General features: G+C 42.4%; 1 protein-coding gene across 6 annotated transcripts in view; it reads right to left on the reverse strand.

Annotated features, from left to right (window-relative positions):
• Positions 1-17,012, reverse strand: part of kiaa0825 (KIAA0825 ortholog) — a 594,535-nt gene that overhangs the window by 254,637 nt on the left and 322,886 nt on the right. For 5 of the 6 annotated variants that reach the window (XM_078565259.1, XM_078565269.1, XM_078565265.1 and 2 more), the window contains one exon: positions 15,880-15,974. The exons of the other annotated variant lie outside the window; for it this stretch is intronic. In XM_078565259.1, coding sequence (XP_078421385.1) covers positions 15,880-15,974 — 95 coding nt within the window. The remainder of the gene's footprint in view (positions 1-15,879; positions 15,975-17,012) is intronic. 6 annotated transcript variants of the gene reach the window in all.

The following is a 17,012-nucleotide window of genomic DNA, read 5'->3' on the forward strand; positions in this document are numbered from 1 at the left end:
AAGTGTTTGCAACTCGACGAACGTGGGATCCAAGTTAAGGAACTGGAGACCAAGCTGCAGATATTGCGCCACATCAGGAAGGGGGAAAGCTACCTGGACACTTTGCTCCAGGAGGCGGTCACACCCCTTAGATTAGGTCATTCAAATTTGGTCTGTGATCAGGGACAGGAGAGTGTGACTGCAGGTGAAGCAGGTTTGGGGACCCAGGGGGTAGCGTTCGAGGACCCTCGGCCCCTGCAACTGTCCCACGGTTAGAAGGTTCTTGCAAACTGTGTGGATGAGAGTGGGTATTGCAGGAGGATGAGCAAACAGACCACGGCACCGTGGTACAGGGAGCCATTCAAGTGGGGGGAGGAAATGGGAATGTAGTATTGGTAGGGGACATATAATTAGGGGGATAGATACTGTTCTCTGCAGCCATGAGCATGAGTCCCGAAGGCTGTGTTGCCTGCCCGGTGCCTGGGTTAAGGTCATCTCCTCAGGGCTGGAGAGGAACTTGGGGTGAGAAGGGAGGGATCCAGTTGTCATCGTCCATGTTGGTAACAACAACATTGATAGGACTAGAAAGGAGGTTCTGATGAAAGAATTTGAACAGTTAGGAGCTAGATTAAAAAGCAGAATCTCCAAGGTAATAATCTCGGGATTGCAACCTGAGCCAGGGGCAAACTGGCATAGGGTGAATAAAGTCAAGGAGTTAAACGCGTGGCTTGGAGATTGGCGTGGGAGGAATGGGTTTCAGTTCATGGGGCACTGGCACCAGTATTGGGGTAGAAGGGAGCTATTCCAGTGGGACAGGCTTCACTTCAACCGTGCTGGGAGCAGTGTCATGGCGAACTGAATAACTGTAGAGAGGGCTTTAAACTAAAGAGAGAGGGGGAGGGTTCTGGAAAGGGGATACGTCAGCTTACAAAGCATAAGGACATAGCAGCCTTGCAGGGCAGCTATTTAGGTAAAGATACTCTGAGTGTGACAGGAAGGGACAGGGTGTACAAACATAAAAGAAAACAGCAACAGATAGGGTCGAAAGGGGGAAAAATGGTCAAGAGGCAAAATTAATGGCCCCTTACTTAAATACAAGTAGTATTTGGAACAAAATAAATGAATTAATGGCACAAATAGAGGTTAATGGGTATGATCTTATAGCCATTACAGAGACGTGGTTACAAGGAGATCAAAACTGGGAACTAAATATTCAGGGATATGTGACTTTTCGAAAGGACAGGCAAGAAGGAAAGGGTGGTGGGGTAGCTTTATTAGTACGGGATGGAATAAGTACGATAGCAAGAAAGGATCTTGGATCGGAAGATGTAGAATCCATATAGGTGGAGGTAAGAAATAACAAAGGGGAGATGATACTGGCGGGTGTAGACAGTAGCTATACTGTAGGACAGAGAATAAATCAGGAGATAATGAGGGCATGTAAAAAAGACAGTACATTAATCATGGTTGGCTTTAATCTTCATGTGGATTGGGAAAATCAAATTGGCAGAGGTAAACACGAGCAAGAATTCATACAATGTATTCGGGACAGTTTCTTAGAACAATATGTTGTGAATCCAACCAGGGATCAGGCTATTTTAGACCTGGTAAAGTGTAATGAGGCAGGTTTAATAAATGATCTCAGAGTAAAAGATCGCCTAGGAAACTTTTACCATAATATGGGAGAATTTAGCATTCAGATTGAGAGTGAGAAACTTGGGTCGGAAACAACTGTGCTAAACTTAAATAAGGATAATTACAAAGGAATGAGGGCAGAGTTGGCTGGAGTGGACTGGCAAAACAGTTTAGCAAATAAGATAGTTGATGAACAATGGCAGATGTTTAAGAAAATAGTTCATGACTCTCAACAAAGATATATCCCAGTGAGGAAGAAAGATTCAAGGAAAGGGATAAACCAACCATGGTTAACAAAGGAAGTTAAGGTCAGTATCAAATTGAAAGAAAAAACATACAATGTGGAAAAGATTAGTGGTAAGTTAGAGGATTGGGAAAGTTTTAAAAACCAACAAAATATGACCAAAAATAATAAAGAGGGGGAAAATAAACTTTGAGGGTAAACTAGCAAGTGATATAAAAACGGACAGCAGGAGCTTCTTTAAATATATAAAAAGAGACAGGCCAAAGTGAACATAGGCCCCTAAGAGAATGAGGCTGGGGAAATAATAATAGGGAACCAGGAAATGGCACAGGAGTTGAATAAATACTTTGCTTCATTCTTCACGGTAGAAGATACTATACCATTCCAAAAATACTAAATAATCAAGGGGCAAAAGGTGGGGGGAGGAAATACATACAATAACTATCACTAGAGAGAAAGTACTAGAGAAACTAATTGGGCTAAAGGCCGATGAGCCCCCTGAACCTGATGGGTTGCATCCTAGGATATTAAAGGAAGTAGCTACTGAGATAGTGGATGCACTGGTAGAATCTTCAAAGAATCCTTAGATTCTGGAAAAGTCCCAGAGGATTGGAGAATGGCCAACATAACACCCTTATTCAAAAAAGCAGCAAGACAAAAACAGGTAACTGTTGGCTAACATCTTGTTTAACATCTGTCATTGGGAAAATGTTGGAGTCTATTATAAAGGATGTAATAGCAGAGCATTTAGAAATACATAATCTGATCAAGCAGAGTCAGTTTGGCTTTATGAAGGGGAAATTCTTTGTGGAGGTAAGAAGCAGGATAGATAAAGGGGAACCAGTAGACGTAATATATTTGGATTTCCAAAAGGCGTTCGATAAGGTACTGTATATAAGGCTACTTAATAAGATAAGGGCCCATGGTGTTGGGGGTAGCATATTAGCATGGAGAGAGGATTGGCTAACTAATAGAAGACAGAGTTGGGATAAGGGGGGCATTTTCAGGATGGCAACCTGGAACTAATGGAATGCCACAGGGATCAGTGCTGGGGTCTCAGTTATTTACAATATATATTAATGACTTAGATGAGGGAAGTGAATGTATTATCGCCAAGTTTGCAAATGGAATTTTGGCATTTATTGCTAAAGGAATAGAGTATTAAAATAGGGAAGTGTTGTTGCAACTGTACAAGACATTGGTGAGACCGCGCCTGGAGTACTGTGCACAGTTTTGGTCCCCTTACTTGAGGAAGGATGTAGTTGCATTGGAGGCGGTTTAGTGGAGGTTCACTAGCTTGATTCCAGAGATGCGGGGCTTGTCTTATGAGGAGAGCTTGAGCAGTTTAGGCCAATGCTCGCTAGAGTTTAGGTCTATGCTCGCTAGAGTTTAGAAGGATGAGAGGAGATCTAATTGAGGTATATAAGATGCTAAAGGGGATAGACAAAGCAGACGTGGAGCAGATGTTCCCCTTGTGGGGCATTCTAGAATGAGAGGCCATAGTTTTAGGCTAAGGGGTGGTAGATTTAAATTAGAGATGAGGAGGAATTACTTTTCTCAAAGGGTCGTGAATCTGTGGAATTCACTACCTCAGAGTGCAGTGGATGCCGGGACGCTGAATAAATTTAAGGAGGAGATAGACAGATTTTTAATTAGTAACGGGTTGAAATATTATGGAGAGAGGGCGGGAAATTGGAGTTGAGGCTGAAATGAGATCAGCCATGATTGTAATGAATGGCAGGGCAGGCTCGAGGGGCTGAATTGCCTACTCTTGCTCCATGTTCTTATGTTATGACACAAAAATAGGTGGGAAGGCAAATAGTGAGGATGACACAAGGAGTCTACAGAGGGATATAGACAGGTTAAGTGAGTGGTCAAAAACTTGGCAGATGGAATATAATGTGGGAAAATGTGAGGTTATGCACTTTGGCAGGAAGAATTGAGGAGCTGAAGATTATTTAAATGGAGAAAGACTGGAGGAGAAGACTGCAGCACAGAGGGATCTGGGAGTCCTTGTGCATGAATCCCAAAAGCTAACATACAAGTTCAACAGGTAATAGGGAAAATTGAATGTTGGTCTTTATTTCAAAGGGAGTGGAGTGTAAAAATAGGGAAGTCTAAAATTGCTAAAACTAAACAAGGCATTAGTTAGACCACACTTAGAATACTGTGAACAATTTTGGTCTCCTCATCGAAGGAAAGATAGACTGGCATTGGAGGCAGTCCAGAGAAGGTTCCCCAGGCTGATCCCAGGTATGGAGGGATTTTCTTATGAGGAGCGGTTGAGTAGGTTGGGCCTGTACTCATTGGAATTTAGAAGAATGAGAGGCAACCTTATTGAAAAATATAAGATTCTTAGGGGGCTTGGACAGGGTAGATGCTGAGAGTTTGTTTCCCCTTGTGGGAGAGTCGAGGACCATAGGACATATACACCTCTACACCTCCATCCCCCACCGGAATGGTCTGTCGGCTCTCCGCTTCTTCCTTGAACAGAGGCCCGAACAATCCCCATTCACCACCACTCTCCTCTGTCTGGCTGAACTTGTTCTCTCACTGAACAATTTCTCCTTAAACTCGTCTCACTTCCTCCAAATAAAAGGTGTGGCCATGAGTACCTGCATGGGCCCCAGTTATGCCTGTCTCTTTATGGGGTATGTGCAACATTCCTTGTTCCAGTCCTACTCCGGACCCCTCCCACAACTCTTTCTCCGGTACATTGATGACTGCTTCGGTGCCGCTTCTTGCTCTCGTCTGGACCTGGAAAAATTTATTAACTTTGCTTCCAATTTCCACCCCTCCATCATTTTCACATGGTCCATCACTAACACTTCCCTTCCCTTCCTTGACCTCTCTGTCTCAATTTCTGGTGATAGACTATCCACCAATGTTCATTACAAGCCCACTGACTCCCACAGCTACCTCGACTACAGATCCTCACACCCTGCTTCCTGTAAGGAATCCATCCCATTCTCTCAGTTCTTTCGCCTCTATCACATCTGTTCCGATGATGCCACTTTCCAAAACAGTTCTTCTGACATGTCTTCCTTCTTCCTTAACCGAGGAAGTTGACAGGGCCCACAACCGTGTCCGGCCCATCTCCCGCGCATCCGCCCTTGCACCTTCCTCTCCCTCCCAGAACCATGATAGGGTCCCCCTTGTCCTCACTTATCACCCCACCAGCCTCCGCATTCAAAGGATCATCCTCTGCCTTTTCCACCAACTCCAGCATGATGCCACCACCAAACACATCTTCCCTTCACGCCCCCTGTCGGCATTCCGTCGGGACCGTTCCCTCTGGGACACCCTGGTCCACTCCTCCATCACCCCCTACACCTCAACCCCCTCCCACGGCACCTTCCCATGCAACCGCAGAAGGTGCAACACCTGCCCCATTACTTCCCCCCTCCTCACCGTCCAAGGGCCCAAACACTCCTTTCAAGTGAAGCAGCACTTCACTTGCACTTCCCTCAATTTAGTCTACTGCATTTGCTGCTCCCAATGTGGTCTCCTCTATATTGGAGAGACCAAACGCAGACTGGGTGATCGCTTTGTGGAACACCTTCGGTCTGTCCACAAGCATGATCCAGACCTTCCTCTCGCTTGCCATTTCAACACTCCACCCTGCTCTCATGCCCACATGTCATCCTTGGCCTGCTGCAATGTTCCAGTGAAGCTCAATACAAACTGGAGGAACAGCACCTCATCTTTCGATTAGGCACTTTACAGTCTTCCGGACTCAACATTGAGTTCAACCACTTCAGATCATGAACTCCCTCCTCCGTCCATAGAACAATAGAAAAGTTACAGCACAGGAGGCCATTCGGCTCATCTTGTCCATGCCAGCCCGAGGACAATTTTCGTGGACACACTGCATGAATTTTTCTCCCTCAGTGCCCCTTATATTGTTTGAATCCCACCCCCTTTTTGATTTCATTTTTTCTAATAATTATTATATATTTTTTAATATACTTTTCTTTTCCCACCTATTTCTGTTGTTATTTTTTAAATTTATTTCCATCCATTGTTTTATCTCCACCTTTTAGCCCATTTCGATCCCTTCCCTCCACCCCACCCCCGCTAGGGCCATCTGTGACTTGCTCATCCTGCTTTCTACCCTTAATGTCACCACTAGCACATCCTTTAGCTAATATCACTACCGTCAACACCACTTTGTCCTTTTGTTTATGACATCTTTGGCAATCTCTCCATTGCCTCCACCTATCACTGGCCCTCTATGCAGCTCCACCTGTCCCACCCCCCTTAAACAGCTTATATTTCATCACATTTTTATTCCTCTTTAGTTCTGATGAAGAGTCATATGGACTCAAAATGTTAACTGTCTTCCTCTCCACAGATGCAGTCAGACCTACTGAGTTTTTCTAGCAATTTTTGTTTTTGTTCCAGAGGACATAATCTCAGAGTAAGGGGGCACCCATTTAAAACAGAGATGAGGAGGAATTTCTTCTCTGAGGGTATTTAATCTGGAATTCTTTACTGCAGAGGGCTGTGGAGACTGGGTTGTTAAGTATTTTCAAGGCTGAGATCGACAAATTTTTAATCAGTGAGGGAATCAAAGATTATGGGGAAAAGGCAGGAAAGTGAGGTTGAAGATTATCAGATCAGCCATGATCACATTGAACGGCGGTGCAGACTCGAAGGGCCGAATGGCCTACTTCTGCTCCTACGTCTTATGCTCTTATTTCAGCTTCTTCTGTAATCACATATGTATTTCTCAAGCTTTATTCTGCTTTCTGCAAAATGATAATTAAAAAGTGAAGGATAATCAGAGACTTTAGCTTCCTAGTTTGCTGTCTATGAAAATTCTTCTGCACCATGACATCACTATTGCTGGATGCCTGGAGATCCCTTTGAGCTGGCACCAGATTCGAATTAACATTGGGGAAGGTGAAAGCCATGCCACAGATATTGCTTGATCTTTGTGGGCAATTTTCTTTGTGGTCAACAGCAAGTGTCATTGTTTTGCAGTTAACTGCAAAATCCAGGCCATTGATTTACACTAATATGTCAAAGTCCTGACTTCTCAAGGATGGAGAATTGAAGTCAGTAGAAGTACAGACTTGTCTTTAGTATTGAGTTTCACATTTTTTCTAAATCTCAACTGGATTTCATTGGTAGCAGCTACTCTGCTGCACATAAACACATTAGTTAATTAGTTAATGTAAGACAGCTAGCTGCTATATTACATTATTTTAACATAGGAGCTCCAACAGCATATAAATGCAATAAGATTTTCATACCATTGCTGGTTTTCTCGGGAGCTTTGGTACAATTGATTAAACAGGTGTGGCTGAATTTTCCTTCAGAGGATGCAACAGTTCCTTTTTCAAAATTCACGAGGATTTAATTCTATGAGCAACCACTATGTAGTGCCAAACTTGATTAGTACATACCTCATTAGAAATCCTCTATTTAATTCCAGTCCTTACTGGATATATTCCGCAATGGACATGATTAGCGAGAGAATATATTTATGGTCTGATATTATAACTCATAATTCTGATTGAAATTCATATAAACCCCTGAGGAAATGTATTTGGTATTTTGGTGCACTACAGGTGTAATTAAGAGAAGCACTGGAAAGCTTTTGAGATGTCCCAACCAGTCTTTGAGTAAACTGTAATAAAGTTCCCTGATAATCTTCCATATCTTTCTGGCTTATTATATCCTCCACATTATATTCATATCACAGGGTCATGACTGAGTTTACAAAGAGACAAATTCATTTTTAAAACCTCGGATCCTCGAATACTTGTACCTGTTATGAAAATAGCTTGAGGGGAGAGAAACTGAGCACCAACACTATAGGATTAATTTAGTAATTTTACACTCAAGTGCAGAGATATGCTCAATGGGAGCACGGGTTGGTGAATCGGAGCTACCGTGTTATTTCCTATGTTGCTTTCGATCTTTCCAAAGTCAAATTGTACCCACTTACAGTGATACCTATCACAGGATAATCGAGAAAGAGTGCTGAATTCCAGAAACTATACGAAAAAACACATAAAGGTGCAGAATAGAGATACAGGGGTCGCGGGGGCACGGTAGGGGCAGTCCAGGAGGCTATGATATTCCAGCTGGGCAAGCAAGGCCTTTCCTATAAATGGGAATTAGCTACTCTGAATTGAAGATGAGCAGCGATGAAAAGCAACCTCAGTAGCAGACCCTTGGACACGAGGGCACAAAGGTGAGGACTTAGAGGCTGGGAGACCATGAAGTCGATACCCTCACAATAGGGTGTACCGAAGAAGAGTAAGTTTTCTAGAAAAGTCAGAACATCAGTGCTGCATGAGGATGCTCATATCCAGGCAATTGGTTTCTGACCTGTGTGCCCTCGTTGAAGATCACCTCAGGCCTGGAAGGTCTCGTGGACATGCCGTGCCAATAGCAGCAGAAGTCAGAGTTGCTTTAAACTTCTTTACATCTGGGTTGTTCCAAAGATTGATAGCTGACCTGGGTGACATTTCTGTAGCAGCTGCTAACAACTGCATAAGGCAGTCACGGATATGTTGTTTGAGAGAGTCGGATCTTACATGGAGTTCAAAATGAATAGTGCAATGCAGGCACAGAGGGCAGTGGGATTTGGCTCCATTTTCCTGCAGATTCCCACAGGTGCAGGCCATCAAGGCATCATCTGTGCAGCCAGGAAGGTTTCTCAATGGTTTGTGATCATTTCAAGCATTTCATGCAGGTGTGTGAATGATATCCTGGCAGCAACCATAATGCCTACATCCTCAGCCAATCGCAGTGCCACAGTTCTTCATGGCACTCAAGAAACTCAGTGTGGATGGCTGTTATGGGACAAGATCTCTGCTGAAGAGATATCTACTGACACCGATGTGATACACTGAAACGAAGGAGCAGCCGTGCTACAACTGATGTTATCTCATCACTAGACCTACTACTGAACAAGCCATCGAACTTCTGAAGATGCAGTTCTGAAGCCTTGGTCAGGAGGTGCCCTTCAGTACCCTCCCTTAAGGGTTTCTCGCATTGTGGTTGTTTGTTGTGTTCTCCATAAATGACTCTTTGGAGAGGTTTGGACTGCTGTGAATATCTAGTTCATAGTTCACATGTTTTAGGAATATAACTTTTAGGTTTAGGAATATAACTTTCAAGTTTGAGGTAAAGTGTTAAATATAAAATAATTGGAAACACTTGTTTAGGAAATTAGTATGCATCTCAAGTGAATGTAACTCAATCAGCCTGGGTTTATTACACTTAAAAACTAAGCTGTGTTTATCTTGCAAGGTCGAAGTTCATAGCAAAGAAAATTATGAAACAATGGATGAACCATCTCTGGGCCCCTTCATAGATCTAGGGGGCAGAATTTTGCCCTCGTCAGGTGGGCTCAGCAAGGACGGTGGGGAGCAGTTGTGAAGCCGACCGTCTCTTACGATCAGGCTGCGACTGCGATTTAATACTGGCGGGTCAATTAAGGCCTATCCAGCTTGAAAACGCGCTCTGCAGTGCTGAGTGCTGCCTGTGTCGGAGGGGGACGGGGGAGGGGGAAGAGGAGGCTGAGCATGGAAGTTCGCGGGTGCGTGCAGGAAAAGCTCCCTGAGGCACAGATTCTTTATCGTAACAGGAAAAGAGGTGGAGCAATACACATCCTTTTGCATGCATGCGTGAAGTTTACACTAGGCCTGCTCGCCCTCCTCCCCCTGCCCGCACAGGCAGCGCTAAGCGCTGCCACTTGCGTATCACGCTGGGCGGGCATTAATTGGCCTGCCAGTGTGAAATCGTGGTGCACTGTCAATCACGGGTGGCAGTTGGCTTCCCAACCACCCTCACCGATCCTGCACGCCAAGGCCAAAATTCTGCCCTATGTTTTTATGCTTAAATAAGGGCAATTATGAGGGCATGAAATCTGAGCTGGCTAAAGTGAATTGGCAACTTAGGCTAAGCGATAGGTCAATAGAGATGCAGTGGCTAATATTTAAGGGAATATTTCAGAACGCACAGAATAGGTGCTTTTGAACGCGTCAGAAAAAGTCCAAGGGATGGACACACCAAAGTGGTTAGCTAGAAAGGTTAAAGATAGTGTCAAACTTAAAGAAAAAGCATATAACTGTGAAAAGGCAGGTGGCTAGTCAGAAGATTGGACAGAATATAAGGATCAGCAAAGAATGATTAAAAGACCACTATGGAGGGAAAATTTAGAGTACGAGAGAAAGCTAGCCAGAAATACAAAAACAGAGAGTAAGAGTTTTTATAAATATTATAAAAAGAAACGAGTTAACAAAGTGAGCGTTGGTCCTATGGAAAGTGAATCTGGAGAATTGATAATGGAAAACAAGGGAAAACGTAGGGTAAATAAGATAAATAGGGTAAATGTGTGGCTCAAAGATTGGTGTGGGAAAAATGGGTTCTGATTCATAGGGCACTGGCACCAGTATTGGGGAAGGAGAGAGCTGTTCCATTGGGACAGGCTTCATTTGAACCATGTTGGAATTAGTGTCCTGGCAAATCATATAACTAGGGTTGTAGATAGGATTTTAAACCAATTAGTTGTGGGTAGGGTTCAATTGAAGGGAAGTTTAAAAAATCAAAAAGAAACGAAAGTGTGACAGGAAGATGCAGAAGAATGCAACATAAATTGGAACCAGAATGAGTAATAATGGTAAAAAGTCGAAGCTCAAGGCTCTTTGTCTGAATGCACGCAACATTTGTAACAGGATAGATGAGTTGAAGGCGCAAGTAGAAATAAATGGATATGGCTTGATAGCTATGACAGAGACGTGGTTGCAGGGTGACTAAGATTGGGAATTCAATATTCAAGGGTATTGGATGTTCCGGAAAAATAGGCAAAAAGGAAAAGGAGGTGGGGTGGCTTTGTTAATAAAGGAAAATATCAGTGCAGTGGTGAGTAGTGATATAGGTACAATAGATCGTGATGTGGAATCAGTTTGGGTGGAAATAAAGAATACCAAGGTGAAGAAGTCAGGGGTGGGAGTCGTCTATAGACCCCCGAAGAGTTGCCTCACTGCAGGACAAAGTATAAATTGGGAAATAATGGAGACGTGTAAGAACAGCGCTACAATTGTCATGGATGACTTTAATCTGAGGTAGCATTAATAAGGTGGTAACATGGTTAAGGATCCTCTAGGGGGTAGCGATCACAACATAGCAGAATTTGAAATTCAGTTTGAGGGCGAGCAACTCGGGTCTCAAACTAGTGTCCTTAGCTTAAATAAGGACAATTACAGAGGTATGAAGAGTTGTCTAAAGCAGGCTTGGAAAATAGACTAAGGGGAAGGTCAGTGGATGAACAGTGGCAGACATTTAAGCAGGTATTTCATAACGCTTAGTAAAAATTTATCCCGGTCTAAAAGAAGGACTCGATGAGAAGGATGAACCACCTGTTGTTAACAAAGGTGGTCAAGGAGAGTATCTAATCAAAAACTAAGGCATACAAAGCGGCCAAAAATAGTGGTAGGCCAGAGGATTGAGAATTTTTTAGGAACCAGCAGCAGATGACTAAAAAGCTAATAAAGAGGGGGAAAATTGATTATGAAAGTAAATTGGCAAGAAATATAAAAACAAACAGCAAGAGCTTCTATGGGTATATAAAAAGGGAATAGCTAAAGTGAGCGTGGGACCCTCGGAGGATGCGACTGGAGAATTGATAATGGGGAACAGGGAAATGGCAGATAATTTAAACCATTATTTTGCATTGGTCTTCATGGTTGAGGACACTACAAACATTCCAAAGGTATCAGATAAGCAAGGAGCTAATGTGAGGAAAGATCTTGTAAAAGTCTCTATCACAAGGGACAAAGTATTTGACAAACTAATGGGACTAAAGGCAGACAAGTCGCCAGGACCTAATGGCCTGCATCCTAGGGTTTTAAAGGAAGTGGCTGCAGAGATAGCAAAGGCATTGGTCGGAATATTCCAGAACTCACTGGGTTTCAGGAGGGTCCCAGCAGATTGGAAAACCGCTAATGTGATGTCCATATTAAGAAGGGAGGGGGACAAAAAGCAGGAAGTTATAGGCCAGTCAGCCTATCATCTGTCATTCAGAAAATGCTAGAGTTCATTATTAAGGGAGAAACAGCAGGACATTTAGAAAAGATTAAAGCAATCAAACAGAGTCAATGTGGTTTTATGAAAGGGAAATCATGTTTGACAAATTTGCTAGAGTTCTTTGAGGATGATAATAAGCAGAGTTGATAAAGGGGAACCAGTAGATGTAGTGTATTTGGATTTCCAGAAGGCATTCGATAAGGTGCCACATAAAAGGCTATTGCACAAGAAAGGAGCTCACGGCATTGGGGTAATGTATTAGCATGGATTGAGGGTTGGTTAACACACAGAAGACAGAGATTCAGGATTAATGGGTCTTTTTCAGGTTGGAAAGACATAACTAGTGGAGTGCCACAAGGATCAGTCCTCGGGCCTCAATTATTTACTACCTACATTAATGACTTGGAGGAGGGGGCAGAATGTAATGCATCCAAGTTTTCTGATTATACAAAAATAGGTGGGAGGGCATGTGGTGATGAGGACATAAGGAATCTGCAAGGGGATATAGACAGGTTGAGTGAATGGACAAAAACTTGGCAGATGGAGTTTAACGTAACAAAGTGAGATGTCATGCACTTTGGTAGGAAAAATCAAAAGGCAGACTATTAATTAAATGGAGAGAGACTCCAAAAAAGTGCAGCATAGACGGATCTGGGTTTCTTGTGCATGAAACACATGAAGTTACCATGCAGGTGCAGCAAGTAATTAAGAAGGCAAATGGAATTTTGGCCCATACTGCTGATATAATGTTATGATTTATTGCAAGGGGAATTGAATACAAAAGTAGGGAGTTATGCTTCAGTTGTACAGGGCACTTGTGAGACCACATTTGGAGTGCTATAAGACCATAAGACATAGGAGCAGAAATTAGGCCATTCGGCCCATCGAGTCTGTTCCGCCATTCAATCATGGCTGATAAGTTTCTCAACCCCATTCTCCCGCCTTCTCCCCGTAACCTTTGACCCCCTTACCAATCAAGAACCTATTTATCTCAGTCTTAAATACACTCAATGACCTGGCCTCCACAGCCTTCTGTGGCAATGAGTTCCATAGATTCACCACTCTCTGGCTAAAGAAGTTTCTCCTCATCTCTGTTCTAAAAGGTCTTCCCTTTATTCTGAGGCTGTGCCTTCGGGTCCTAGTCTCTCCTACTAATGGAAACATCTTCCCCACGTCCACTCTACCTATGTACGGTATTGGTCACCTTATTTAAGGAAGGATGTAAATGCGTTGGAAGCAGTTCAGAGAAGATTTATCAGACAAATACCCGGAATGGGTGGGCTGTCTTATGAGGGATGGTTGGACAGGCTAGGCTTGTATCCGCTGGAGTTCAGAAGAGTAAGAGGCCACTTGATTGAAACAAATAAGATCCTGAGGGGTCTTGACAGGGTGGATGTGGAGAGGACGTTCCCTCTAAAATGGAGGTGAGGTGAGTTTTTTCACTCAGAGGATTGTGAGTCTTTGTAACTCTCTTCCTGAAAAGGTGGTGGAAGCAGAGTCTTTGCATATTTTTAAGGCAGAGGTGGATAGATTCTTGGTAAACAAGGGGGTAATAGGTTATCGGGGGTAGGTGGGATGCAGATTTCAGGTTACTTTCAGATCTGCCATGACCTTATTAAATGGTGGAGCAGACTCGAGGGGCTGAATGGCTTACTTCTGCTCCTTGTTTGTACGTTCGCAAGAAAGTTGGAATCAAGGATAATTAATTAGCTTTGCTGCTTAGATATAAAGCTAATGTGTTTTCTGTTGCCATGGGGAAGAGGAAGCCATTTTGAATCAGGTTACAGGCTTTCCTATAAATCCAGGAATATCATAGACAGAGAGCAATTGGAGTTTGGTCTTGTGTGGTCTGCAGCAAACAGAGAGATAGACAGCAAGAGGTAGAATCAGCCAAGCCTGCACCTGAAGCAGAGAAAATGTTGACTCTATTGTTCACCACACAGAACGCGAGTGGGAGCTCGCAGTCAGACTGAAGACCAAGTTCATGAGCAGTTAAAGGAGGCTGAAAGATTTGCCTAGCTTGGAGCCAGAGGAAGAGATTTACAGTGCAATCCTCAGAGGATTAGAAATTACCTGGCTGGGAAAGTAAAAAGGAAGCAACCCATTGGAAGTTTGGAGCAATTGTGAACTGTTTGTGATAAGAACTGTAATTCTGTGGGGAGTGTGATGTGTGATAAGTAAAAAGGAGCTGCATATATTATAGCTTAAAGTATAAGTTACCTACAAAAGAAAAAAGTCTTTAGTTAATGGTGTTTTTAGTCATTTGATACAGTAAAAGTTTTAAAACATGAAACTGGGCGTGTTATTCTTTCAGCTGTTAACTGGAAATTATAAAAGTTATCAATCTCTAAGGAGATCATTACACTTTTAGCCCTGTCATCGAGGTGCAGGGTTGCAAACACCTTATCAGTTCGCAGAAGGTTATTGAAGGTTTGCAGTACTGTGTCCAGGTCCTGCACACCAAGCTGTGACTACTCACTTTCTCTGGGACCCCAGCCTTGATCTGTCTGGCTAGCCTTCTCCTGCTGCTCTCTCATTTTAGTCCTTATTCAGGTATAGACAGCACCAGATCCGTTTGTCAATCCAGTCTACATTACTTCTGTCTTGACTGCACTGAAAAATTGAGGTATAGAATGGAGTGTCATGATGCTATTGCCTCCAACAGAACCTCAAGGGAGGCATCGCTGAATTGAGGGGCTTGAACAGGTGACAGTCTGTCTACTCTGCCGCTGTCCTCTTCCTTCCTCCTTCTGTGCTGTAATCATTCGATGATTCTATGATTCTTCCATTTACCACTAAACAGGCAACCACAATAATGGCTGTCAGTGCACTTCTACATCCTGTCTGCCTAGCTACTCTGCAGTCTACCCCGCCGTACCTAATTGGCCATACACCCAGGCCACTAATGGTCTGCTTGTTGAAAATCATGTTGGGCATCAGACGCAAACATGACACAGGGTCGAACAAAAATTCAGCCCATTGAATCTTTCCCACCCCTCTTAGTTTAGGAGATTATTTTGTTTTGCTTCCAGGGTTTCTTTGTTTTCTCCATTGGGTACGAATGTGACCTGCAGTCCCAAAAAACTGACTTTTGTGCTGAGATATTTAATATGATATTCATCTTCTGAGTCAGAAGTGTTTGTGACACTATCACAGGTCCCATGGCGATTTCCTCTACATAATCTTGAGTATGTTTCCTCTCTTTCACTTTTATTACAAAATAATATTTCCAATCTTTTATCGAGTTATTATGAAAGTCTTATACAAAATAGAATGTGTAACGTTCCTCAATCAAGGGGAGAATACCGCCATTTTTCAAAAAAGAAACTCAGCTGTATTATTGTTGAATTTCCACCTGGATTAGTACTAATGCCAGGAAAAGGAAAAATATAAAGCCTTATGAATTCTGTGGAAGTTAATGAGTATGGTAGAAAGGAACAAAGAGTAAAATTGATTTTACTGCAGATGCATATTAAATATTTGTCTTCCTTTAGATATCATCCCGTATGTACTATGCATTGTATGAATAAAGAATGCAATGTGGATCATAAACATCAGCTAACTACAAACTGGGCAAATCAGAAACTGAAGCACAAGAAGCAACCATTTCCAGTAAAATGGAAAGGGAGAACACAACACATAAATACATTTGTTTTAATGTAAAATTAAGAAAATAAAGCAAAATTAAAGTTCTGGGCAAGTGAAGTATCAAAGAACTTTTAAATTGTACATATTTCTAATTTTCCTTAATTAAAGCATGAATTAATAGCCTACATTCAGAAAAAACAGAGTACAAATGCATTTGTTTGCTAACATTTTGTTGCTGAATCATGTTTTTATGATCAGATTTATGAAATAGTTCTGCTGCACAAATCACACAAGCATTTATTTCTTGGAAAAATGCCACATGAGTATGTGTAATAAAATAATGTATAAACTGAACATGACAGTCAGTTCTGAAAATAAGCTATTACCTGTTTGCTAGCAGTGCCCTGAAGGTCAATTGACTCAGTCCCAGATTACTCTGCAGCACTTTTGACCAATCCCAATTCCACTCTGTTATAGCTGACTGTTGATAAATGAAAATAAGGTATTGTTAGTTATTAATCAGATATAATATGATCAGTAAATTACAGCTCCAGCTGTGATGGACTAAATAAAGAGGAGGAGGTCTTGAACATGGGCTGAGACAGAAGATATTAATCATGCACACAGAAAAGACTTTTATTCCAAAAAGATGACAATTAATTTATAAATTAATTTGGGTATGTACTCATTTGTTATTAAAAAGCTAAATCAATTTTGTTGCTGCTGTTCTTTCAGGCCACAATGTTATTTTTCCCACCCACTTTTACAGGCAGTCTCCATATGAGATTTTTTTCAAATCACATTGATGCAAGTAATTCTGTGGGTAAAATAAACAGTAACAGGCAAAATTCACAGAAAAGTTGGGCTCAACAGTATTATGTGCGAATTAACTGAACTATGAGCCCAGAGGGGAGCTATGCTCCAAAAAAATTTGAAATGAACAATTTGTTCTACAGTATTGTAATGGGTTGAACATAGCATTCTATGGGAGTGTAGGATTAATGAATTTACCTCTTGCATTTACAATAGAAATCTGCAATCACAAAAACTGAATGTCAAAAAATAGGGTTCTAAAAATCATTGGCTCTGCTTTACTGGTATATGTGCAGTGGAGCAGGTGCAAGTGACTACTTCTGACCACATAAGTATGCATATCTTGGGTATCTGCTACATGAGCAGGAGAGGGAGGGTGGGGGGGGGGGTGTATAAAGGAACAACAAATATGGTACTGCTTGGGGTGTGGGCAGAGGGAGAAGTGCTGTTAGCATATATCCCAAAGGTGCAGGCCTCCATGGAGATTAGCCCCAATTTATGAGACAGCTGATCAAAACTTTAAATTACCCCATAACGGAAGCCTTTCAGATCATGAACCTTGCTGTGAAATCCCAGTGAACACAACTTCCACCCCATAACTGACCTATATGCTGGGCTCAACTAGTATCTAGGTCACAGCCAACAGTGACAAATTTCATGATGTGGGAAATCTTTCTCCTCAGCCCCACACTCTTATAAATCATGG

This window comes from Cetorhinus maximus, chromosome 2 (assembly GCF_964194155.1).
Source record: "Cetorhinus maximus chromosome 2, sCetMax3.hap1.1, whole genome shotgun sequence".
In the NCBI taxonomy this organism is placed as follows: Eukaryota; Metazoa; Chordata; class Chondrichthyes; order Lamniformes; family Cetorhinidae; genus Cetorhinus; species Cetorhinus maximus.